This window comes from Halichoeres trimaculatus, unplaced genomic scaffold, assembly GCF_033239565.1.
Source record: "Halichoeres trimaculatus isolate MK-OKI-2021-1 unplaced genomic scaffold, fHalTri1.1 fHalTri1_scaffold_16, whole genome shotgun sequence".
In the NCBI taxonomy this organism is placed as follows: domain Eukaryota; kingdom Metazoa; phylum Chordata; class Actinopteri; order Labriformes; family Labridae; genus Halichoeres; species Halichoeres trimaculatus.
The window spans coordinates 7,377-27,454 of NW_027437194.1; the positions used below are offsets into that span (position 1 = coordinate 7,377).

Genomic DNA, 20,078 nt, shown 5'->3' on the forward strand with positions numbered 1-20,078 from the left:
CTATTTTTTCATCCACCGCTATCCATCATTATCACAAACACGCTCCTCTTCTGTTGCCATAGGCGAACACTGTCCACAAGCGCACCACCAGTTCGCATTGAGTCGTGGACGTGCTCCTGTTTGTTGTTCTCGAGCCAGCTCTTCGTCTCTCTCCCTCTGCATCCTTCTTTCATGGAGCTCCTCGTCCGTGTACTCAGGCTCAAACCGGTAAGGACAACCGTCAAACTCGAAGTCGTAGTCTGACGACGGTAGACGAGCTGACTTTATGATAACACTGGCGATGGATGAAAAAATATAGCTGAAATGCCCCTCTTCCCCATGCTTGTTTTTGGTTACTCATCGTGTTTTTTCGCCAATTTCACTTCCGGTCAGCGACAGACATTTACAAAATAAAAGCATGTGAGCAACATGCACTAACCTGCGATAAAATATTTAACGGCGTTAATAGATTGACGGGTTAACGCGAAAATAACGCGTTAACTTGCCCAGTACTAATAATAAAATAAATAAATAAAGATATTTGTTTCATCATCCACTCAGGACAACAATTGTTTTTTTGTGTTGATATTTTGTCTCACCCCTTTACTGTACAGTTTAAAGACTTTAATAAGACAGAATATCTTCTTCTTTTACTCATATTGTATTACTACTAATAAACATAAGAGTGTGAAAGTAAAATAGATTTCACAACATAGATATGATGTTCTTCCCCCGGAAGTACGTGTTTACTAAAAGAAATGATTCATTTCTCCAAGTTGAGCTGAACACTTTAAGGTCAGTGGTGTAAATAATCTAATCATCCTGAACAAAGGCTTTCTGTTCTCTGTAAGGTGATAGTGTATCCAGCTCCTTCTTATTATGTCCGGGGAGGGATGTGGTCCGGGTTGTATGAATAACGTCTCTGCATTAGTAATAACAAAAGCACAAATCAAACTTGAGTCCACCTCAGCTCTGCACCAATGAGCGCCCAGCTCGTGCGCACTGCAGCCAATGGCTGGTCCCGGGACGCTCGCGCACAGCCGTTTGAAGGGCGGTGCTCGTTGAAAAGGAAAGTATGGATCAGGGAGCGGAGGAGTTTCGGTGGGGAGGTGGACTCTGATAAAAACTGTGATTTTGTTTTAAAAAGTCTCCACACGGATCAGTTTTTCCTTCTGTAGAGACGTGTCATAGTCCTGTTATTGTTCTCTCTGCTCCACCGTTTGTTTCTCATCTGATTTTTAGTGTTTCTGATTGATTAGTAAGCGGGGACTATCGGCACATCCATGGCTTTGATAGCAGCCGACCAGGGCTGCAAACTGAACGGGACGTCAGGGATTTACGGCAGAGTTGGACCAAGAAAAGAAGTTTTACAGGACAAAATGGGAAGCTTTAAATGCGCCAAAATGCAGCCAAAGGACAGCGAGTATTCAACAGACGGTCTGCCCAAAGCGTTCCTGCACAGCTTGAGGACTTTGTTTGACATTTTGGATGATTCCGGACGAGGCTATGTCCACATCTCAGAGATAGAGAGCCGCTGGCAGGGCGCAGACACCCGGGACCTCCCTGGAGGGGTGCTGGGGTGTCTCAGGAGGGTCACCCCACCCCATGGCTGCCTCACCTTTGAGCGGTTCGTCGCAGGACTGAGGTACTCCATGCTGAACCCGGAGAACAGCCACCACTTTAAGGCCCAGGCTGCTGTTCACCCGCAACAGGCTCCGAAACAGCCCCCAAAACCCGCTCCTCTGTCCACATGCAACGTCGGGACCCGGGTGGAGAACAAGGTACGACCGCTGGGGCCGAGCAACGTGACAAACACCCAGCAGCCCAGCAGGTCGTCCTCCCTGCAGAGCCGGGGCAGACCGGAGGAGGGGCCCGGGTACCCCGCGTGTGGAGCGGCGCAGTACAGCGCGGGCTACGAGAGGTCCGGGCGGAGTTTGGAGCGGAATCCCGGGGCTTCTGGACCCGGGTGTTACCGGACCGACCTGGGGCAGCCTTCCAAACCCACTCAGCCACAGCAGAGCCGGGTCAGATCCATTGAGTCTCTCGCTCTGGAGTCGTCGCAGACTCAGGGACCAAGTGAGTGAAGCATGTCTATAAAACCTGATGCACCAACTCTTGATAAAAGCTCTTTTTTCTGCACCTCAGTATGACTGTCAGGAACAGTGAGGTGTGGGACAAGATGTGGCATTGATATATTTCTGTCCAAAAGTTTGATTTTGATCTGAAGAAATGTACAGGAAGTTTGCATCCTCACAGAAAAGCTTGTTATGAAAATCTTTGAATTCCAAAGGAAAACAGATGACCTGTCAAGTAGGCTAATTTAGAGTATTTATCTTGACACCAAAACAGTGCGTAGTATTTACAGATTGAAATCACTTTGATTGTATGTTTATCTGAGCTGGTTTGTCCACTTCAGCCTTGCCTGCTTGATCTCTAGCTCAAATGGAAATTAGTAAACGCAGCTTTCCGTGTCATACACATGTACACAGAGTCTACATGGTCCCAGCAGGTTAGGGTATGTCATCCAGAGAGGGGCTTACAAACTACAAATAGTTAAATTTTCCAGGGAAACTTTATTGTTACTGTTGGCCACACTGCTCTCAGGTTTCAGTTTAAGTCTCTGCTTTATCACGCCACGTTTAACCGTCTCTGCTGCAGAGTCCAGCTGAATGATTGCAGTTGTTAACCCCAGGCCAGGTCAGAGGTCACGTCAGACGTTCCTCCTGGATTTATCTTCTTTAGGGTCTGCCTCGTTCCTCTGACAGAGGAGGCTGCAATAGCTATGTGGATAAAAACTATCCATTTGCCTGCCTCATTATCTTCTTCACATACTCGGCTCTCACATTCATTCAAATTCACTTGTGCTCAACTTCCTGTCATCATCATTTAAGCGCTCTCTGAACACTGTGGCGCTCTCTCTGCTCTCTGTGCTCTCTCTGCTCCAGTGTGTCCCAGCCTGCCTGTGCTCAGGCCTGTCTGAAGCTGTAACTGTGACGCTCTCAGACCCTCTCCATGTCTTACATCACTCGTGCTGGGTGCAGATTTCTGTTCAGCTGGATGATATGAGAGGGACACTAACTACGGCCAGAGCTCACAGACTGTTGTAACTTTAAAGAGTTGTTTTGGTACATTTTTCTTTCCCTTTGATGATTCTAATACCTATACCTAAAGACTGATCGGTGCTGGTTATCCATATAAAAATGAACAAATCAAAGCACTTAACTCATATGACACTCTCTGCTTTCCTCCACACTTTTGTTTTGTCTGTAGTGTTTGGAAAGCAGCTGTTTTGGGGGGTTATTGGTAGTTTGAGAATTTGATCATGGCTTTGAGTTATCATACTTGATATTTGAAACTGACTTTTAGGCTGACTTGGATGCCAGCGGAGGAATAACTTTATAGATTTAGCACAGACTTCTTGAAGGGCAGGAGCACTTGGTAAAAAAGCACAAACCGCACGTTGTCTCCTCTGCAGAGGGCTCCAAGAGGATCTTTAGCTCATGATTTTTAACACTTTGGCTGTGATGGGGTTGGACCAGCCCCCTTTGTGGCTTTGTCTTGTCCTGAAGTGATTGTTGAATATTACAAAAAAAAACAGTAAAGCATTAAATGATGAAACAACACTTTGATGTAAGCACTATCACGCCTTGGATTTTTAGGGTTGTTTAATGGTAAAAACCTGGTGCTATGGTTTTGTAAAGAACATATTGAGCCCTAAGTGTTTCTGTCTGTTCGAAGCCTGTGTTCCTTATCTGTCCACTGTTGGTATGTGCTTCAGTCTTTCTGTCTTTTGTCAGAGAAGAGGTCAGAGTGTCTGGAGATTAACTACATTAAAACACCTTTGAGTGGGTCTCAAAACAAAGCAAAAATTAACTAATGCTATGAACCTAAATCTGTGAAGAGTGATTGAGATTTCATCAAAGATAAAATCATAATTCTGACGTTATGAAAGGATCCTGTGACCGTATCCCTGTGTGCTGGTAGTTAAAGTTTGGATCTTGATTTTATCCACATCCTTACTGCTGAATCCCCAGCATCAGTGTCAAACAGCTGCCCACAGAGTCAGACATATATTCATGTTTCCACAGCGCTCGGACTTTGGCTGTTTTAATGTGACCGTTCTGTAATCTCTCACATGCAGCCAAAACCTTCTGGATAAGCCAGATTACAGCAGCGAGGCCAGGGCTCACCGAAACACCACAGGAGTGAAATCCTGCCCATCATCACAAAATCCCAGGAGTGATGTGCACTTAAGTCCAAAAGTCTTTTTGTGGTAAATCCATCAGATGATACGAGAGAGATACAAGAAAACACTGCTGAGGATTCAGAGCCGACAGAAAAACATTCAGAAATTAGTGAGTTTAGCTTTTCCGTTGACTTTGGATGTGAAAACAAAGCACTCCATGTGCTGAAAACTGTAATTAGAAACCTGCTTTGAGTCTGAATTAGACAAAAATGTAAATTAAAGGTCTGACTCTTTTAAAAGTCTTTAAAGACATCTTGAATTCCTTCATACCATCGCTTCGATCTCTGTTTGTCCTGCAGTCTGGGCTTATTTCACTAACGCTGAGTTTCTGGAAGTTGATCATGTGTGATTTATGATGATTGGGTTTGTCTCTGTGTTGTGTTTAAGATCAGACACTTCACAGTTTTCTCTCTACTTTTCCTGAACTCATCTTTAAGGCAGTGTTTGAGCCAGAGAGGGAGAGCAGGACATTTAGAGCCAAAGAAATGATAAGTGTTCATGTAAAGTCCATGTGTTTCTACGTTATAAAATCTGTTGTTGTTGTGTTTCAGTGAGCTTAATGCCGGTGAGGCCATCCAAAACTGATCTGTTGAGGGCAGCTCCCTCTTGTGGTTCACACAAGTCATCTGAGCACTGTATCAGGACTAACATATGACTCTCAGAGATCTAAATCATATTTTTCTTTACACCAGGGTCTGATTTACAATCTGTGACTGAAATATTATGCAGAAACAAAGTATTTATTTCATAGCAGGTGTGAAATAAACCATGAATTATAAAGTGTTCCCCGGTAAACATCCTTTGACTTGTTGAGACTGAATCTGAACATTGGCCAAAAATCTGCTCTGATAGCTCTGGAGAAACCTGCGTGTTACCGTCGTCGCCGTGCAGAGAGGAACGTGTGCTCCTCTCTGGATAATGCTCTCTGACAGTTTGGGTGTTTCCCTCTGATGCAGGGAGGAGAAAGATAATACTTATACTTACATGTCATTGCATGCCTGCTGTGAAAACCTCCATCATCCTGTTTCTGCTGCTACAGCTTTTATTCTTTATCTTTTCTCTGAATGATTTCAGTGTGTGATGCTTTTCAGAGCTTTTTCCTGTCTGTTTGTACAAAGAGTATCTTCCTCTCGTGTGTGAGCGCTCACAGAAAGCACACCACAGCACTGTGTTGAGATCGATTCAATCTGTCTGTTTCACATTTGTCCAGGTGCTGTTGTGAAATCCGGTTTACCAAGATCCCAGAGCGAATCTGCAACAGGATTTTCAGGCGGCTCCAGGCGACACGGGCGGAGCCGGGATGAGCAGAGGAGGCATACCATTTCCAACGGCGTGGATTATGGGATGGTTGGTACACACACAAACAACACACACACACACACACACACACACACACACACACAGAGCAAGCTCCTCCAAGTGTCCTAAAGGTCTGTATAAAGGTCTCATTCCTGGGCCTTGACACTCTTGGCTGTGAAGCATTTTATGTGTCATTAAGGTGTTTAAATACTTTACTTGATAAATGGCTGCTTCAGCCACAAAGCAGGTGAAAGGTCGACTGGAGCGCTGCATGTAAGTGTCATGAACTCACCTGGATGTCTGAGTTACCCACAGTTTCAGAGTTTGACCCTCTGTGATTCAGGTGAAAACACATCCCTGAGATCCTGTTTCAGCCTGTCCCAGATTACCACCGTAAACACTCTCTTATGTGGATTATTCTGGAGAAACTAGAGCAGGTTGTGTTTATCAAGTTAACCAGAAAAGACCATATAAACCCTTTCCTCTTATTGTATGCACTGAAAGATTTGAGCTTTGTTTTAATGAGTTGTGACCATCTGATGATGTCTCCAGAAACAGGCCCATGAAATCTAGTTTCACATAAAACATTGTGTTAATCTCTGAGTTACTGCGTCTTTTGTTAGAGCAGCTAACAAGCTAACAAGCTATCTTTAGCGTTAACGTAGCTTGTACAGTGTAGCAGGATTAATGCCACATGCGTTACCTGCTGCCCTTTATCCTCGTGTCTGATGTATTTCCTCCCAACGGTTACTGCACCAGAGGATTTGATGCTTATCGTTGTTTCTGCGTCTCAGCAAGTTAAAAATCTCTTTGCTACCAAACTATTTTTGAAACATTCTTTAACCGTAGGATCAGCTGTGTTTAAAGAGGGGGTGTTGTGTTTATTGTGTTGATTCTGTCCCTCCAGTGCTCCCTTAACAGCTGTTTATTATTTGCTGCTAAAAAAAAGCAAAAACACTTTTTTCCTGTCGGTGGTGTTTTTGAAAATCCTTATTCCAGCATCTGTCTGAAGCTGCTGTTTTTTGGAAATGTCACCGCTCTGAGAAACACCCCTTACCTCTGATTGGCCAGCCCCATAGAGGCCTGTTGGGGGAGACTCTATGGCAGACCTTAGTGTTTAAGGCCCACACCTCCAACGTATCATGAACCAGTTTGGAGATTCTTGTGACCTCATCACTTTAGTACCGTAAAGATCTCATGGAGATCTCATGCTTTAAGAAAGGACTGTTGATCAGTTCACAGACAGATTCAGATTTCTACAATATCTAAACATGTAGAGGTTTGAAAATCTGCACACGCTCAGTCTGAACATCCAGCACTCTTACTTCATATCCATGTTGAGAGTTTAGGAAAGCAGAAAACTCCTCCGTAAAGATTTGTTTGCTGAATGTTTTGTGGAAACAGAGTGAGACAAACACGTAACAGATGTTTTGTGTGTGAGCTGTGGTCAGTAGGTTGATGTGGAAACTGATCAGGACGAACAGAGATTTTCCGCTTTAAAAACAGTTTCTGATCCGATGTGATGGTTGTTTCTTCTGAAGAGTTTATTAATAAAGTGGGAAAGTAGAAAAGTTTTCCTCGAACAGGCCCTGGTCTGTTTCACCTCCCACTGGCCCCCACAGTCCCCTCCCACCCCCCACCCCTCAGCCTGTCTCTGCCCCTCCCACCCCTCACCCCTCAGCCTGTCTGCCCCCCCCCAGTCTGTTTGCCCCTCCCACCCCTCACCCCTCAGCCTGCCCCTCCCACCCTCGCTCGGAGCCCATGCCTGCCTTCGTTCCCCGTCTCTTTTCCTGCCTCACCATTTCTCCCTCTCCTCACTCGCCTCCTTTCCCTCTTTTCTCTCCTGTTTGTTGCCGTCTTCGTCTCTTTTTCCTCGTGTCTGGAAAGGTTGACTGACCGGACCCTTCCCCCCCCTCCTCCTCCTCCTCCCTCCCTCCCTGTCCCCTCTCCTCCTCCTCCTCTTCCCTCCCTTACCCTGCGGCCCTCCCACCCAGGCCGACTTGGGCCAGTGCTGCCCTGATGGTAGTGAGCCGGGTTGGGCCCAGGGGCCTGGTGGAAGTAGAGGACTCAGTGGAGAAGCCTGGCCCAGCCTGGACGGCTGTGTGGGCTGCCTACACCACCGTCTTCATCCCCCTCAGCAGCAGCCTGTACAGCAGCAAGGCGCTGCACTTCTTCCTCTGGGTGAGTCGCAGCTCGGACCGTCGGGAAGAGGAGATTAAAAAGCTGTGGGGTTGTTCTGAGTTTGGTTTCTGGTGGAGAGTTGTGATAAAAAGTTAAAGCTGAGATTTAAAGTGTGTGTTCAGGAAGACTCAGAATGAGTCCAAATAAAACATTTCTGTGCTCCAACGTGCTTTTCTTAGCTTGAGGTTTTACAGAAGCGTAAAAACAGAATTAGTTTTAAATCTGACACAAAGTTTGTTTATTTTTTAACAGTGGCTCTGATGTGAACTTTGACCTTTCTCCTGTTTCCTTGTCAATTAGAGTTTAAAATCTTGGGTTAAAGAGCTGTTTTTCTGAGGCAAATTAAGGAAATCTGTCTAAAGAATCTCTAACCTGTGTAACGCTGTTTTCTGTCCATAAGTCTAATGACAGAAGTGAATAATGTAGATTATTTATGTTCTCTCAGAAAATGATCGATGGCGTGTTTTTGTTTTGAATACTTTTCTTGGTTTGAAGCTAAAAGTTCCACAAAAGAAGGAAAATTATGAACTTTAAAATCCTCTGACAGGGTTGTTTTTGTACTTTTCATACCTTAATGACGGCCTGAGACGAGGACGAGGTTAATGTAGGCAGGTCGTGGTCAAAGCCACTCGTCATCCTCGTGTCAGGGACTTTAAACACGTCAGCTGCTGTCGGTGGCTCCATGTGTCTTTGTACACGCAGTTCAAAAGCCCGTTGTGTTCCTCTTTGTGTTTGCATCGGCTGTCATGTTATTGTATCTGTGGGGTGTATTCATGCATGCTCATTTAGTGAGTGCACACTCACACTCACACAATCACACAAACACTCACACACACACACTCACACAAACACACAAACACACAAACACTCACACACACACACACACTCACACAATCACACAAACACTCACACACACACACACACACACACACAAACACAAACACACAAACACTCACACACACACACACACACACAAACACAAACACACAAACACTCACACACACACACACACACACACACACAAACACACAAACACACAAACACTCACAGGAACACACACACATACATGAACAGACTTTCCATTCCTCCTCTCTCTCTGCTCTCCTTTCTAAACTCAGGTTTTCTGCCTGTGGACCGTCACACATTCATGCAGCCTGACACCGGGTCATGCTTTATTCCAAACACGACTCTACCCCTCCTCCTCCTCCTCCTCCTCCTCCTCCTCCTCCTCCTCCTCCTCTTCCTCCTCCTCTTCCTCCTCCTCCTCCTCCTCCTCCTCCTCTTGGAAGCAGGACAAATATGTTAAACAGGCTGAACCTTCTTTAACTTCTCCTTAAACAACACATGCCCCTGTGTGTGTGTGTGTGTGTGTGTGTGTGTGTGTGTGTGTGTGTGTGTGTGTGTGTGTGTGTGTGTGTGCATGTGTGTGTGTCAAACTTCTGTGATGAGCGACGGTCAGAGGAATGCACTGAGCCTCACAGTGAGGGAGCGATGGCTGGATAGAAAGATGACACACCAGGTGGCTGAATGCCAGCAGCGAGGCCTGAGCTGTGACTGTGTGTGCTGCATGGACAGCCTGGTCAGCACAACTCAATGCAGACACACACACACACACACACACACATGCTGCTCTTTCAAACACACACACTGGGGCTGCCATAGTTGAAGTGAGTCTGCTGTTTACCCCATTCTTAGGTTGCTGCGTGGTTGCCATGGCGCCGGGCTGATTGCTCCTCTAAACATTGTTCAGGATGGGACAGAGTCCCTCACAATTGGTGCGGCGCCATTGTCTCTGCCTGCACAAAAGAGTGTGCTGCTGATGCCCATGTGAAGCGACCCGCAGGCACCGAGCGGTCATTGGATTGAATCCTGGCAGCGAGCACAGAGCTCGTCCAGGGATGGGATCAGTAATGTGCATAAAAAGGAAACGTCTGGGATCTTAAAGTGACTGTGGATGCTTGTTCTTGGGTACAAGTCTGTTCAGTCCTCAGTGGTCTGTGACCCATGATACGCAGACCCCTCTCCCTTAGAGCCGGGGCTAAACAAGACCTGATCAAACTACTGGTGCTGTGCTTCACATGATTTACAGCGACACTAAGCCCCTCCTTCTCTCAGCAGTGACTCAGAAAAATCTGATTTCAGCCTGCGTCTTGTGGCGTTTTTTGGTGGATTTTTGTTTTTGTAAGTTATTTCTGGGCTCCCAGCCGGGGTTTACGTCAGCAAGAGGCAGCAGGAAGAGTAGTTAGTCGCGAACTTTTTCTCCACTTAAAGCACCAGCACAAAGGGTGTAACAGTGTTAAACTAAATAACCTTTAATAACCCAGAAGGAACAAATAAGAAAAAAAACTCAAATAGGACAGTTTGCTTGATTGTAAGAAAGAATAAGATTTTGTATTTCCAAAAAAAAAAAAAAATATCCACATACACCATATGACCCCCCTCCACTTTAGAAAGAAAAAAACAGTTTGATACATGATACGGTCAAAGAAAGCCAAAAAAGAAATAACAACTCCAAAGGAAGGAGGTATTTTCAACGGTTCAGTTCAAAACTTAGTGCTACTTTTTTACAAATATGGAGCAGTCCAAAGGTTGGGAGATGTGTTTTAAAGATGCACCAATATTTGCAGTAACCTTTTGATTTTTAATAAAGATCATTAAAGTGTTTTGGTGATGACTCATACCAGAAGTCTCTCCTCTCTGTTTTTTGAATCCTCGTAGTTGAAACAAATGAAAGAGCTGGAGCAGGAGAAGGACTCCCTGCTGGCGGGCCTGGAGGTGGTGGAGCGGGCCCGGGACTGGTACCAGGTCCAAATCCACAACGTCACAGAGAGGCAGCGGCAGGTCGGGCAGAGCTCACACTGCACGGTCAGTCCCAGTCCAGCAGCGTGTGTTGATAAGATGCTCTGTACGGATTTGACATCAATCTTTTCCTTTTTATTCCTTTCTGCAGGATTTCTTCACTGACGCCAGTCAGAGTCGCATGAACGTTCTCATCCCCAAACTGCAGGAGGTCAACCGCTGCCTGAATGAGCTCATCACCTGCACTGGGATGGTGAGTGGCAGAGAGGATGAGGGGTATAAACACTCTGTTAACTGTGCACTCTGTAAGGCTGGTCTGTCTTTGTCCCAGCCGTCGTTTTCTCCCGGCTCGGCTCAGACTGCGGCACTCTCAGCGAGCTCCCAGATCCCAGCTCCTGCTCCTCCTCAGGCCATCCAGAGACTGAAGGACCAGAACAGACTCCTCACTCAGGTCTGACCCAGTTTTTCACTCCGAACCGGGCTGTCCCGTTGTCTTCACTCGCTGACTCTCCTTTCTTTTTCTCCTGGCTCCTTCAGGAGGTGACAGAGAGGAGCGAGCGCATCACCCAGCTGGAGCAGGAGAAGTCGGCGTTGATCAAGCAGCTGTTTGAGGCTCGAGCTCGCACCGCGCACGACACCAGCACCATGGACTCCACCTTCATCTGAGCACGCTCCACAAAGCAGCACTAACGTGGTCACTGCCAGGAATCAAACTCTTATCTGACGCGAGCCGATGACACGATCTGCAGTTAGGGTGCAGCACAAACCCAGCTGACGGACCTTTGTTCACCCACTTTATCAGTGAAGCACCTTTAGCCACAAACAGCATGTGACCACTCCAGCTTCACACCTCAGCACGCACCACCTCGATGTGAAAACTGAGGAGATCTGACCCCAATCTAACCTCCTCTTCCTGCTGCGCTAACCCTGCGGTAAAGATGGAAACTCCTGGAGAAACTACTCGCGTGTCACGAGGTCCAATCACTCCGCTCCTCACAGGAGTCTGGCGTCTGCACTCCCTCAAACTTTTCAGTCTATGAAGGTTCAGAGAGCAGGAGGAAACGGTGTGTGTCGGGATGAAATGCCATATTCTTGATATGAACTAGAGGAATATCACCAGCTGCTTGCTGTGACCTATCAAACACATTTCCCTTGACTCTTTTAAGCTTGATAAAAATGAAAATAGGTACTCACTGATCTTTCAGCATCCCTTCTCTGTAAGTGTCTTTAATGAGGCGTTTCTTTGGCTTTCTGGGTTTTAGGGTGTTTGATATCAAACACAAAACAGAAAGTGCAGTGTTTATGATAGAAGCATGTTACAATGTTAGACTTTTAGATGTTTTTAAAGATTGAAAAGAAGCAGGAGAGCAGCTACGAGCCATCGCGGTGGAGAGGCAGAGATGGATGAGAGAAGTTTGGAAGTTTGCACGTAGACGAGAGACGAGGAGGACTACAAACGTGGTAGATGGTGAATGTGTCGGAGCTCGAGCTCCTGGGTTGGGAGAAAACATCACTTTGTTTTGTCTTTAAAGGGGATTCTTTGCATGGGTCGTTTTGATCTTCTGAAGAGGTTTCTGTTTGAGAGCTGGAGATTAGCACTGGTGTAAAAAGCCTTCGTCTTCTTGTGTCTTCAGAAACATTTGCTGTAGACTAAAACTTTAAAAACTTTAAAAACTTTAAAAACGTGCAGCCATCCACCAGTTTACAAAGAGATGTTTAGAAGGTGGTGGTAGAGGACTAAATGTTTTAGCTTCACTTTGGATCTGTGTGGTACTGCTGGGATATATCTGCACATAACAGAAACTGTTCCCCATTGTTTGATTGTATGTTTCTGTTTTTAGCTCAAACTTCATCATGTGTGAGTGAAAATCTTCACCTTCTGCTTCTATGGAGACACTCCTAAAGACATGTCAAAATAAATAAACACATCCAAAAGTTTAACCTACCATCCCCTGTCTGTTTCCCCAGGTCTGCACATCAGATCAGCCCATCGAAGAATAAAATATTTCCCCTTAAAAAGAACATGATCAGTTTTTCTTCTGCAGTTTTTCAGGCAGATTTTGAGGCAGACGTGTCTCCACTTTTGTTAACAGCTGTCTTAAGAAGTCTCACGCTGACAGAAACTCCTCGGCACTCACAACGTTTCGACTTCTGCTGCCTCATCCTGACGTGCACGATGATATCTGCTGTTTCACACACTTCCTGTTCCACTTACGAAGCTGACTCTAAGACAACTTTCCCTCCACATGGAAAACCAGTTTGATCTGTTCTGATTTCTTGTCATAAATAAATCACAAATCTCCAGAGAGGGAGGATGGTCTGATGTAACTCCTGCAACGCTCTTACACTTTAGCCTCAGATGTGATTAACTCTGCTCTGCTTTAATGAGCAGTCTGACTGGAAACTCATCTGAAGTCAATGCAGAGACGTCAGGAGAGCAGAGAGACAACATGAGCCCCCGATAAAACCTTAAGGTGCTGCAGAAAGCTTGTTTAAATCTTCATTAAAGAGGGTTTGGGTGTTTTAGTCTTGGTTCTGGTTCCCTGTTAGAAGCTTTACATGAGTAACAGCTCATAAAACCTTTATTTTTCTCACTCTGCTGGTTCAGAAACCCCTCACTTCAGCCTCTGATTGAAACTCTCACTGAGGCTCGCCGCTCCACAAACCCTCTGCCTTCTGATTGGCCAGCCCTCTGGACGCCTGTGGGGGCAGAAACCGGGGCAGATCTTGGTGTTTGAGGCCCACCACTTAAATGTGTCATGAACCAGTTAGAAGATCATTATGTAATAACGTCTTCATTCGAGCAGAACTGAGAAGACCTCGTGAAGATCTTGTGTTTTTCTTGGAGCTGAGTTTTGATCAGTTCACAGATTCAGAGATTTCTTCAGCAGATAAATATCAAAGTTTTGAGAATCTGCACGTTTGGGATGAACATCCAGTTTTGTTACTATACGTCAATGTTTGAGAAAGCAGAAAACCCCTCTTTAACCTTTTTTAAAAGGAGGCGTGGCCAGGTACAGTAAACAAACAATCAGAGTTAAAAAACTGAAATTGAAAGCTCCGTGACAGAAGTCAACAGAAAGTACGTTAATGTTGAAAAACAGTGTCCAACAAATGAAGGGTGTGAATTCTGCTCTTCAGGATTAAAAAGAGGGAGAGGTTACTCGACTCGGTATCGGTGTGTTTGACCTTGTAATGCTGTGTAAGGCTCCTCGTGCAGAACCGCTGAGGTTCTCCAGCTTGATGAACCGGTCCCACAGTCTCTGCGCCTGTTGGTGGTTGATCCCTCACGTCACGCAGCTCCAGGAATCTGCGGCCTGCGGGGGGAGAGGGTTGCTGCTGTGGCTGGCGTGTTTCCACCCAGGTGCTGAATTTGTCAAACCTGTGAGAATCTTCTGGAGCTAAAGATGGAGACACATCTCCTGTGAACATGACACAAACAGGCTGAACAAACCTGAGTTTCAGCAGAGACCCTGTTCAGACCCTGACCCTGACCCTCTCTGTTAGACCACAGGAAGAGCACCAGGTCTCTGTGGGGAGATGGTCTGTGCTGGTTTACGGGAACAGGGGACTCTCATGACGTGATCTGCAGTCAGGGTGCGGCACAAACCAGCTGATGGACCCTGAACCATGTGGTGTAAGACGTTGCTCATTGTTACACTAAGTTGAATCAGAGGTGATTTTGTGGACGGTTGCATCAGTTGTTTACTGATGATTTTCCGTCAGGCTCCATCGGTTCGTTGCATCAATCGCTGTGAATGGAAATAAGTGACAGCAAACGTCCTCCACACAAACCTCACATTTCAAGTCACTTTCACCTGATTATTTACTTAGATCTGTGCTTTACTGGTTATTTGATCTGTTAAACTAAAAGATATGATGAATGTTTATGGGCCCAAGAAGACATGGTGGCGTCCAGAGGGAGACCAGGCCTCACTGAGCGCTCTGATTGGACGCTCAGACAGGACGCTCAGACAGGACGCATCCCTGAGGAGTTGGATCATCTTCTGAATTGTTTTCTCTTCGTGCATTTTGGGGCAGAGGATGAGTATTCACTGAAGCTGGGACGAAGGCACACAGGAGTCTCAAGGATCAGGTGGAGAGTGGGGACAGCAGGTGACCAGGTGAGTCAGTTTTTGTTTCTCCGTCTCTTTGAATCTAAAGCACTTGTTGTGTTTTCAGTTCTTCAGACTCTGGTCGTGTAGTTTATTATTGGCTTCATGAGATTTAATGTTCCACAGCAGCCGAGGCCGACTTCACATTTACATAAGCTCCCCTGGATACAGAGATAGTAACGTGTGCTGCCTGTTGACTCTGTGGAAACATGAAGGAGCACCTGCAAACAAGTCTGTCCTTTCATTAAAGCAGCGTGTCAGAGCGCGGGACACACTCTGCTTTACATGTGGGAGTGTGTGTGATAGGAAACACAGAGAGAGTGTGACAGCCATGCAGAAAAGGAGATCTGTTCATTAACAGACTCTGAGCTCAGTGAAGGTAAGACGACACATGGATTTCATTTTTCACTGCTGCAGGATTCTTCTTTTCACTTTGAGTTTTCTGTGAAGGGTTCATCAGGTTCTCTGTGGTGTTTATCACGTAGTTTCCTCTGATCAGGAGTCAAACCTTTTACTGACACGTTATTTCTTTGACGTTTTACACTTCTGCATGTCAGATTTTCTTAAAACATTCTCCAGTGGTTTTATTTACATGTTCTGACCTCTTTGGGACAGACGCAGCGTCTTATGTTGTTGATGTGATCTGAAGGCGTCAGTTTTAGTGAGGGTTCACTTCTGCTTCCATTTCTCGTTGGTGTAGTTTGCCGTGAGTCTGCAGAACTTAAGATAATATTCACTCCTTGATGCTTCTTTACAGTTTGTCCTCTGAGCCACTACAGGATGTTTGGCACAGTGTGTGAAACAGACGACGGTAAAACACCCAGAGAGGCGAGAGGACAGATGAGGTCTGGTGTTAGAAGCTTGTTTAGTGGAGGGATGCTCTGGGTCACTTCGAGGGCATCCGGACCCCCTGGACCAAAGTTTCCCCCCAGATCTAAACTTTTGACTTTAGCTTTAGTTCAAGTGAGAGCCAACGCCAACTCAGGTTTTAATGTTTTCTGATTGGCTGAGGCTGTGCTTCCCAAAGAAAAACACTCTGATCAGCTGCACATTTCATCTATTATTGTAAAAATACAAACGGTAGTAGAAGTTTGACCACCAGGGGCAGCAGAGGGACAGTACAGTCTATAAACAACACAAATACCCTCTTTAATATATTGATATTGCTTTGAAAGCTGCATGTTTGCAGCGTTGTGTTGTCATCATTTACCTCTTTATTGTTTAACCTTAAAGACAATAAAGTGTCTGGACTCTTCTTCATCATCTTAACAATCTGCTTAATGAATTAATTTGATGATATACACCTGTAAACGCTGTCAAAATGAAAACTTTGTCAAACAAAGGAATGGAGATTAAATTTAGAGTTAACAGATCTCTGTGGCAACTAAACCAGGACAAACAACTTCACTGGAGACAGATTCATTTAGGAAACACAGAAATATGTGAAGGCGGCCAACCGCCGTTAAACACCACAAAGAAGAAGAAGAAGAAGAAGAAATATGTGAAAAAGTTTAGTTTTTAAACTCACGGCTAAATGAAGGATCCTTGGTCTGTTTGTTTCTGCTTCTGTATGGGCTTATACTCCCACAGCAGGGGGTCCTGGATGGGGGGACAGGGGGTCCTGGATGGGGGGGACAGGGGTTCTGGATGGGGGACAGGGGATCCTGGATGGGGGGGACAGGGGCTCCTGGATGGGGGACAGGGGGTCCTGGATGGGGGGGACAGGGGCTCCTGGATGGGGGGGACAGGGGTCCTGGATGGGGGGCAGGGGGTCCTGGATGGGGGGCAGGGGGTCCTGGATGGGGGGACAGGGGGTCCTGATGTTTTGCTGATGTTTGGGATCTCGGGCTAAAGGGTTTTGGATCTGCTCGTAGCAGAATTAGCGCTTACCACACAAACAGAGACGTCTGCACTGGGTCTGCTGGCTCTGCTGGCTCTGCTAACGAAGGCTAACGAAGGCTAAAGAAGGCTAACAAAGGCTAACAAAGGCTAAAGAAGGCTAACGAAGGCTAACGAGTTTACCTGGAGATGTTTTCCTCTCAGCCTGACAGGAGGCAGTTTACAACACGCTGTTCACACTGTTCTCAGATTAAAAACAGCAACTAGCTTCAAATCGTGCGTCTGTACGTCCTTTTCCCGTTTCCTCTGTTTAAACTCCAGCTAGCTGCTTGAGAAGTGAACTTTGAGTGTGTGTGAAATCAACCTTGACGACGTGTTAGCTTTTATTCCAAGCTTTAACGCAGGCCTTCAGCTAAAGCTAATCGTTTGAGCGCTCATGGGATCTATGGCGGTATGAGGAATAGGAGTTGGGTCCGTTTTGCACCACATCAGTTGCTAATGCTAGCTGAGGAGCTACAGGATGATAAACAGAAGCTTCTGACCCTGAAGTTTAATCCTGGGATCACAGAATCTGTAACTACAGATTTTCTCTTTCTCAAAAACATCTGTTGAATCTCTGAACACAAAGCTCATCCTCACATTTTGTTTTGGTTTCAGATCTTTGCTCCTCCTCTGAAGACGTCCTCCTCTGCTCCTGCCATCATGGAGGTTTTCTACATCACCTCCTCCAACTCCTCCCTGCTCTTCGTGTCTCACAGGCCGCTCAACGACAGCAGCAGTGACAGGACGCTGTATGACCGCTGCAGGGACATGCCTGCTGTGATCATCTGGTACCTGGCTCTGCAGTTCATCAACATGTTCTTGGGCATCCCGGCCAACCTCATGGTGCTGTGGCTCATCCACAAGAACAAAGGCGACTCCTCCACCTCGGACATCTTCATCCTCCACCTGGCGGTGCTGGACGTCTTCTTCTGCCTCATCCCTCCCCTCGAGCTGGTCAACATCGTCTTTCTCAACGACACCATCATCTGGTACGTCCTGCGTTTCTTCTACGGCATCAAGGACTCCTCTCCGCTCTTCCTCTCCTGCATCTGCCTGGACCGCTACATGGCTGTGGTTCACCCCATCACCTTCACCGAACTTAAAGACCGCCAGCACCGGGCCGTCCTGGCCTGGGTCGTCTGGTTGATCACCCTGGCTTACGCGGCGGCGAAATGCGTGGGCAACATCGTGAACTTTGAGAAAGTCTTCACAGGGATGATCCTCGCAGCGTTTGCCTTCATGGTCTTTTGCAACATCGCGATCCTCTGGGTGCTGCGGCAGTCCGGGCCCGGGAGGGACGAGATGCACCCCGTGAAGAAGAGGGCCTTTAAGATGGTCCTCATCATCCTCGCCATCATCGTGTTCAACTACTTCCCTCCAGTGGCTCTGTTCCCCTTTCAGCACTACTTCTCTCCAGACGTGTTTAGATGCTACATCCACTACGTGGCGTTTGGTCTGATGGACTTCAGCAGCAGCATCCAGCCCATGCTCTACCTGTCCAAGGAGAAGCTGCCGCGGAGCTGCTGCCAGCGAGGCAACACGCCAGCCACGCCAGAGGATGGTTTCATACTGAGACTCTGTTTTTCTACAATACTTTCTGTTTTTGCATCTAGTGTAGCCAGGGTTAGGGTTAGGGTAAGGGTTAGGGTTAGGGTTAGGGTTAGGGTTAGGGTTAGAGACCGAGGGTTAGGGTTAGGGTTAGAGACCAAGGGTTAGGGTTAGGGTTAGAGACTGTGGGGGGGGTGTCACTTTTTAAGATTGGCCCAGATGAGTTAGAAAATGTTCATTCGTCTTTTTCATTAAATAATGTGTTAAAATGTTTTTTTTCTGCTCATGAGAAACACTGCATTTTATCCACAAAAGGGAAAAAGCTCGGCTCAGCGGAGCTTGGTTGGAGTTTGGATGAAGAACAGAAGCAGCCACCAACCATCACAGGAAGTGATGAAGACTGGACAGCATCAGTTACACATGCAGCACAGAACACAGCCACATGAACAAGAGGTGAAACAGGAACAGGAAGAAACACGCCTATCTTTCTCTGGCGTTAAGCACACAGGACGTTAGCTACCATCAGATCATGGCCAAAGCTAACGGCACAAAGACCGAGGTACAAACACCCTCCTCTGGTGAAGGTCTAATGTCAGGCTGGACCAGCACAGAGTCACAGACGTTTAGAGAGCTCTGTTAAATCCGTCTGAACCAAACGGCAATGCATTGTTTAAAATGTGGCTAAAATCTCCAAAAATGCAACGAGGCGTGGTCGACTTCTGAAGCGTCTTTAGGCCAAACGCACATCGGGGGTCATGTGACCAAAACCACTCTAAGGAAAAGGTGACCAGTTCTGCTAACTTTGACCTTTGGTTCTGACTTTCTGAGCCCTCCACACACCCTTTCCTCAGGTTGGCAGTCTGCAGACTTGGAGCGAGGGAATTACCCAGAGTTCATAGCAGAGTGATGGTTAACACAGGGTTCCCAGGTGAAACCCACGAACCAATCCTGGCATGGTAAGTGAACGTGTAACAGAAGCTTAATAAAACAAGACGTACACAAGAGACTGCAAACACTGAAACAAATGTTGATGCTTCAGAAATAAAAATCTGCCTGCATTAAAAAAAAACTATAAAACAGCATCATTCTGCCTAAGTTCATACATGTTCAAATATACATGTATGTGCTGTTATATCCTAATCTATTTTCTGACCTTGCAGACTTGTGCACTCAGTGACTTTTCAGGTGGCATCCTTTAAGTCTATAAGGGCTCAGGGTTTTGGGGGGGAGTGAGATTCATTGACACATAATGACTTTTATTTGTAGCTCTGTCCACTGTTCTGTTTGGGACTGAAGGAGACTTTAGAGGAGGTGAAACGTCGTCAAACACTCCTCAACGTCCCGTTGCCTTTTCCAGATCAAGCTCAGTTACTCTGACTTTAAAGACTGGGAACGTTCACAGATCATCAGGTCATCGTTTTTAACTTAGGTGGCTGCAAACACGCTGTTGATTAGTGTCTGAAACAATGCAAACTAGAATAGAATAGAATAGAATGGAATGGAATAGAATAGAACAGAACAGAATAGAATAGAATAGAATAGAATAGAACAGAATAGAATAGAACAGAATAGAATGGAATAGAATAGAATGTACCTTATTAATCCTCTAAGGCATGAAAAATGACCTTGACATGAATTGATGAAAGCATGAGAATAAAAATATTTCAGGGAGGAACTAAAAATAATTAAGAATCTGATTTCTCGGTGTGACAGACGTTATTCTGCCGTAGGCCTTTACCAAACCTTGTGTCAGAAACCATCAGCTACCAACAAGAGATTTTATACGCTTCCCCAGTCTACAGGGAGGATTACTGGGTCCAGAGACTGAAGTTCTTGGCTGGCATAAAGCAAAAAGGAATGAAAGTTCATCACTATTATTTAGATTTAGTGAAGTTTAGGGGAACAGAGGAGCTGACCTTGGAGTGCACTGCTAGCTGCAGGTTAGCCTAGCTTAGCACAGACTGTGAAGGTTTACAAACCCTGCTCACCAGACAGAAATGCTGAATCACTCTTGATTTGCTGGTCAGTTT

At 46.0% G+C, this 20,078-nt stretch overlaps 2 protein-coding genes across 2 annotated transcripts; both read left to right on the forward strand.

Annotated features, from left to right (window-relative positions):
- Positions 1-1,044: 1,044 nt before the first annotated feature.
- sapcd2 (suppressor APC domain containing 2) lies at positions 1,045-12,176 on the forward strand. The gene is made up of 6 exons (XM_074691134.1): positions 1,045-2,055; positions 5,436-5,572; positions 10,424-10,570; positions 10,656-10,757; positions 10,836-10,955; positions 11,042-12,176. Exons 1-6 carry the CDS (start codon positions 1,263-1,265, stop codon positions 11,168-11,170), a joined length of 1,428 nt encoding a protein of 475 aa, XP_074547235.1. The 5' UTR covers positions 1,045-1,262; the 3' UTR covers positions 11,171-12,176.
- Positions 12,177-14,409: 2,233 nt separating this feature from the next.
- hcar2 (hydroxycarboxylic acid receptor 2-) lies at positions 14,410-18,955 on the forward strand. Its single transcript, XM_074690926.1, has 3 exons — positions 14,410-14,628; positions 17,116-18,061; positions 18,900-18,955. Exons 1-3 carry the CDS (start codon positions 14,410-14,412, stop codon positions 18,953-18,955), a joined length of 1,221 nt encoding a protein of 406 aa, XP_074547027.1.
- Positions 18,956-20,078: the final 1,123 nt, after the last annotated feature.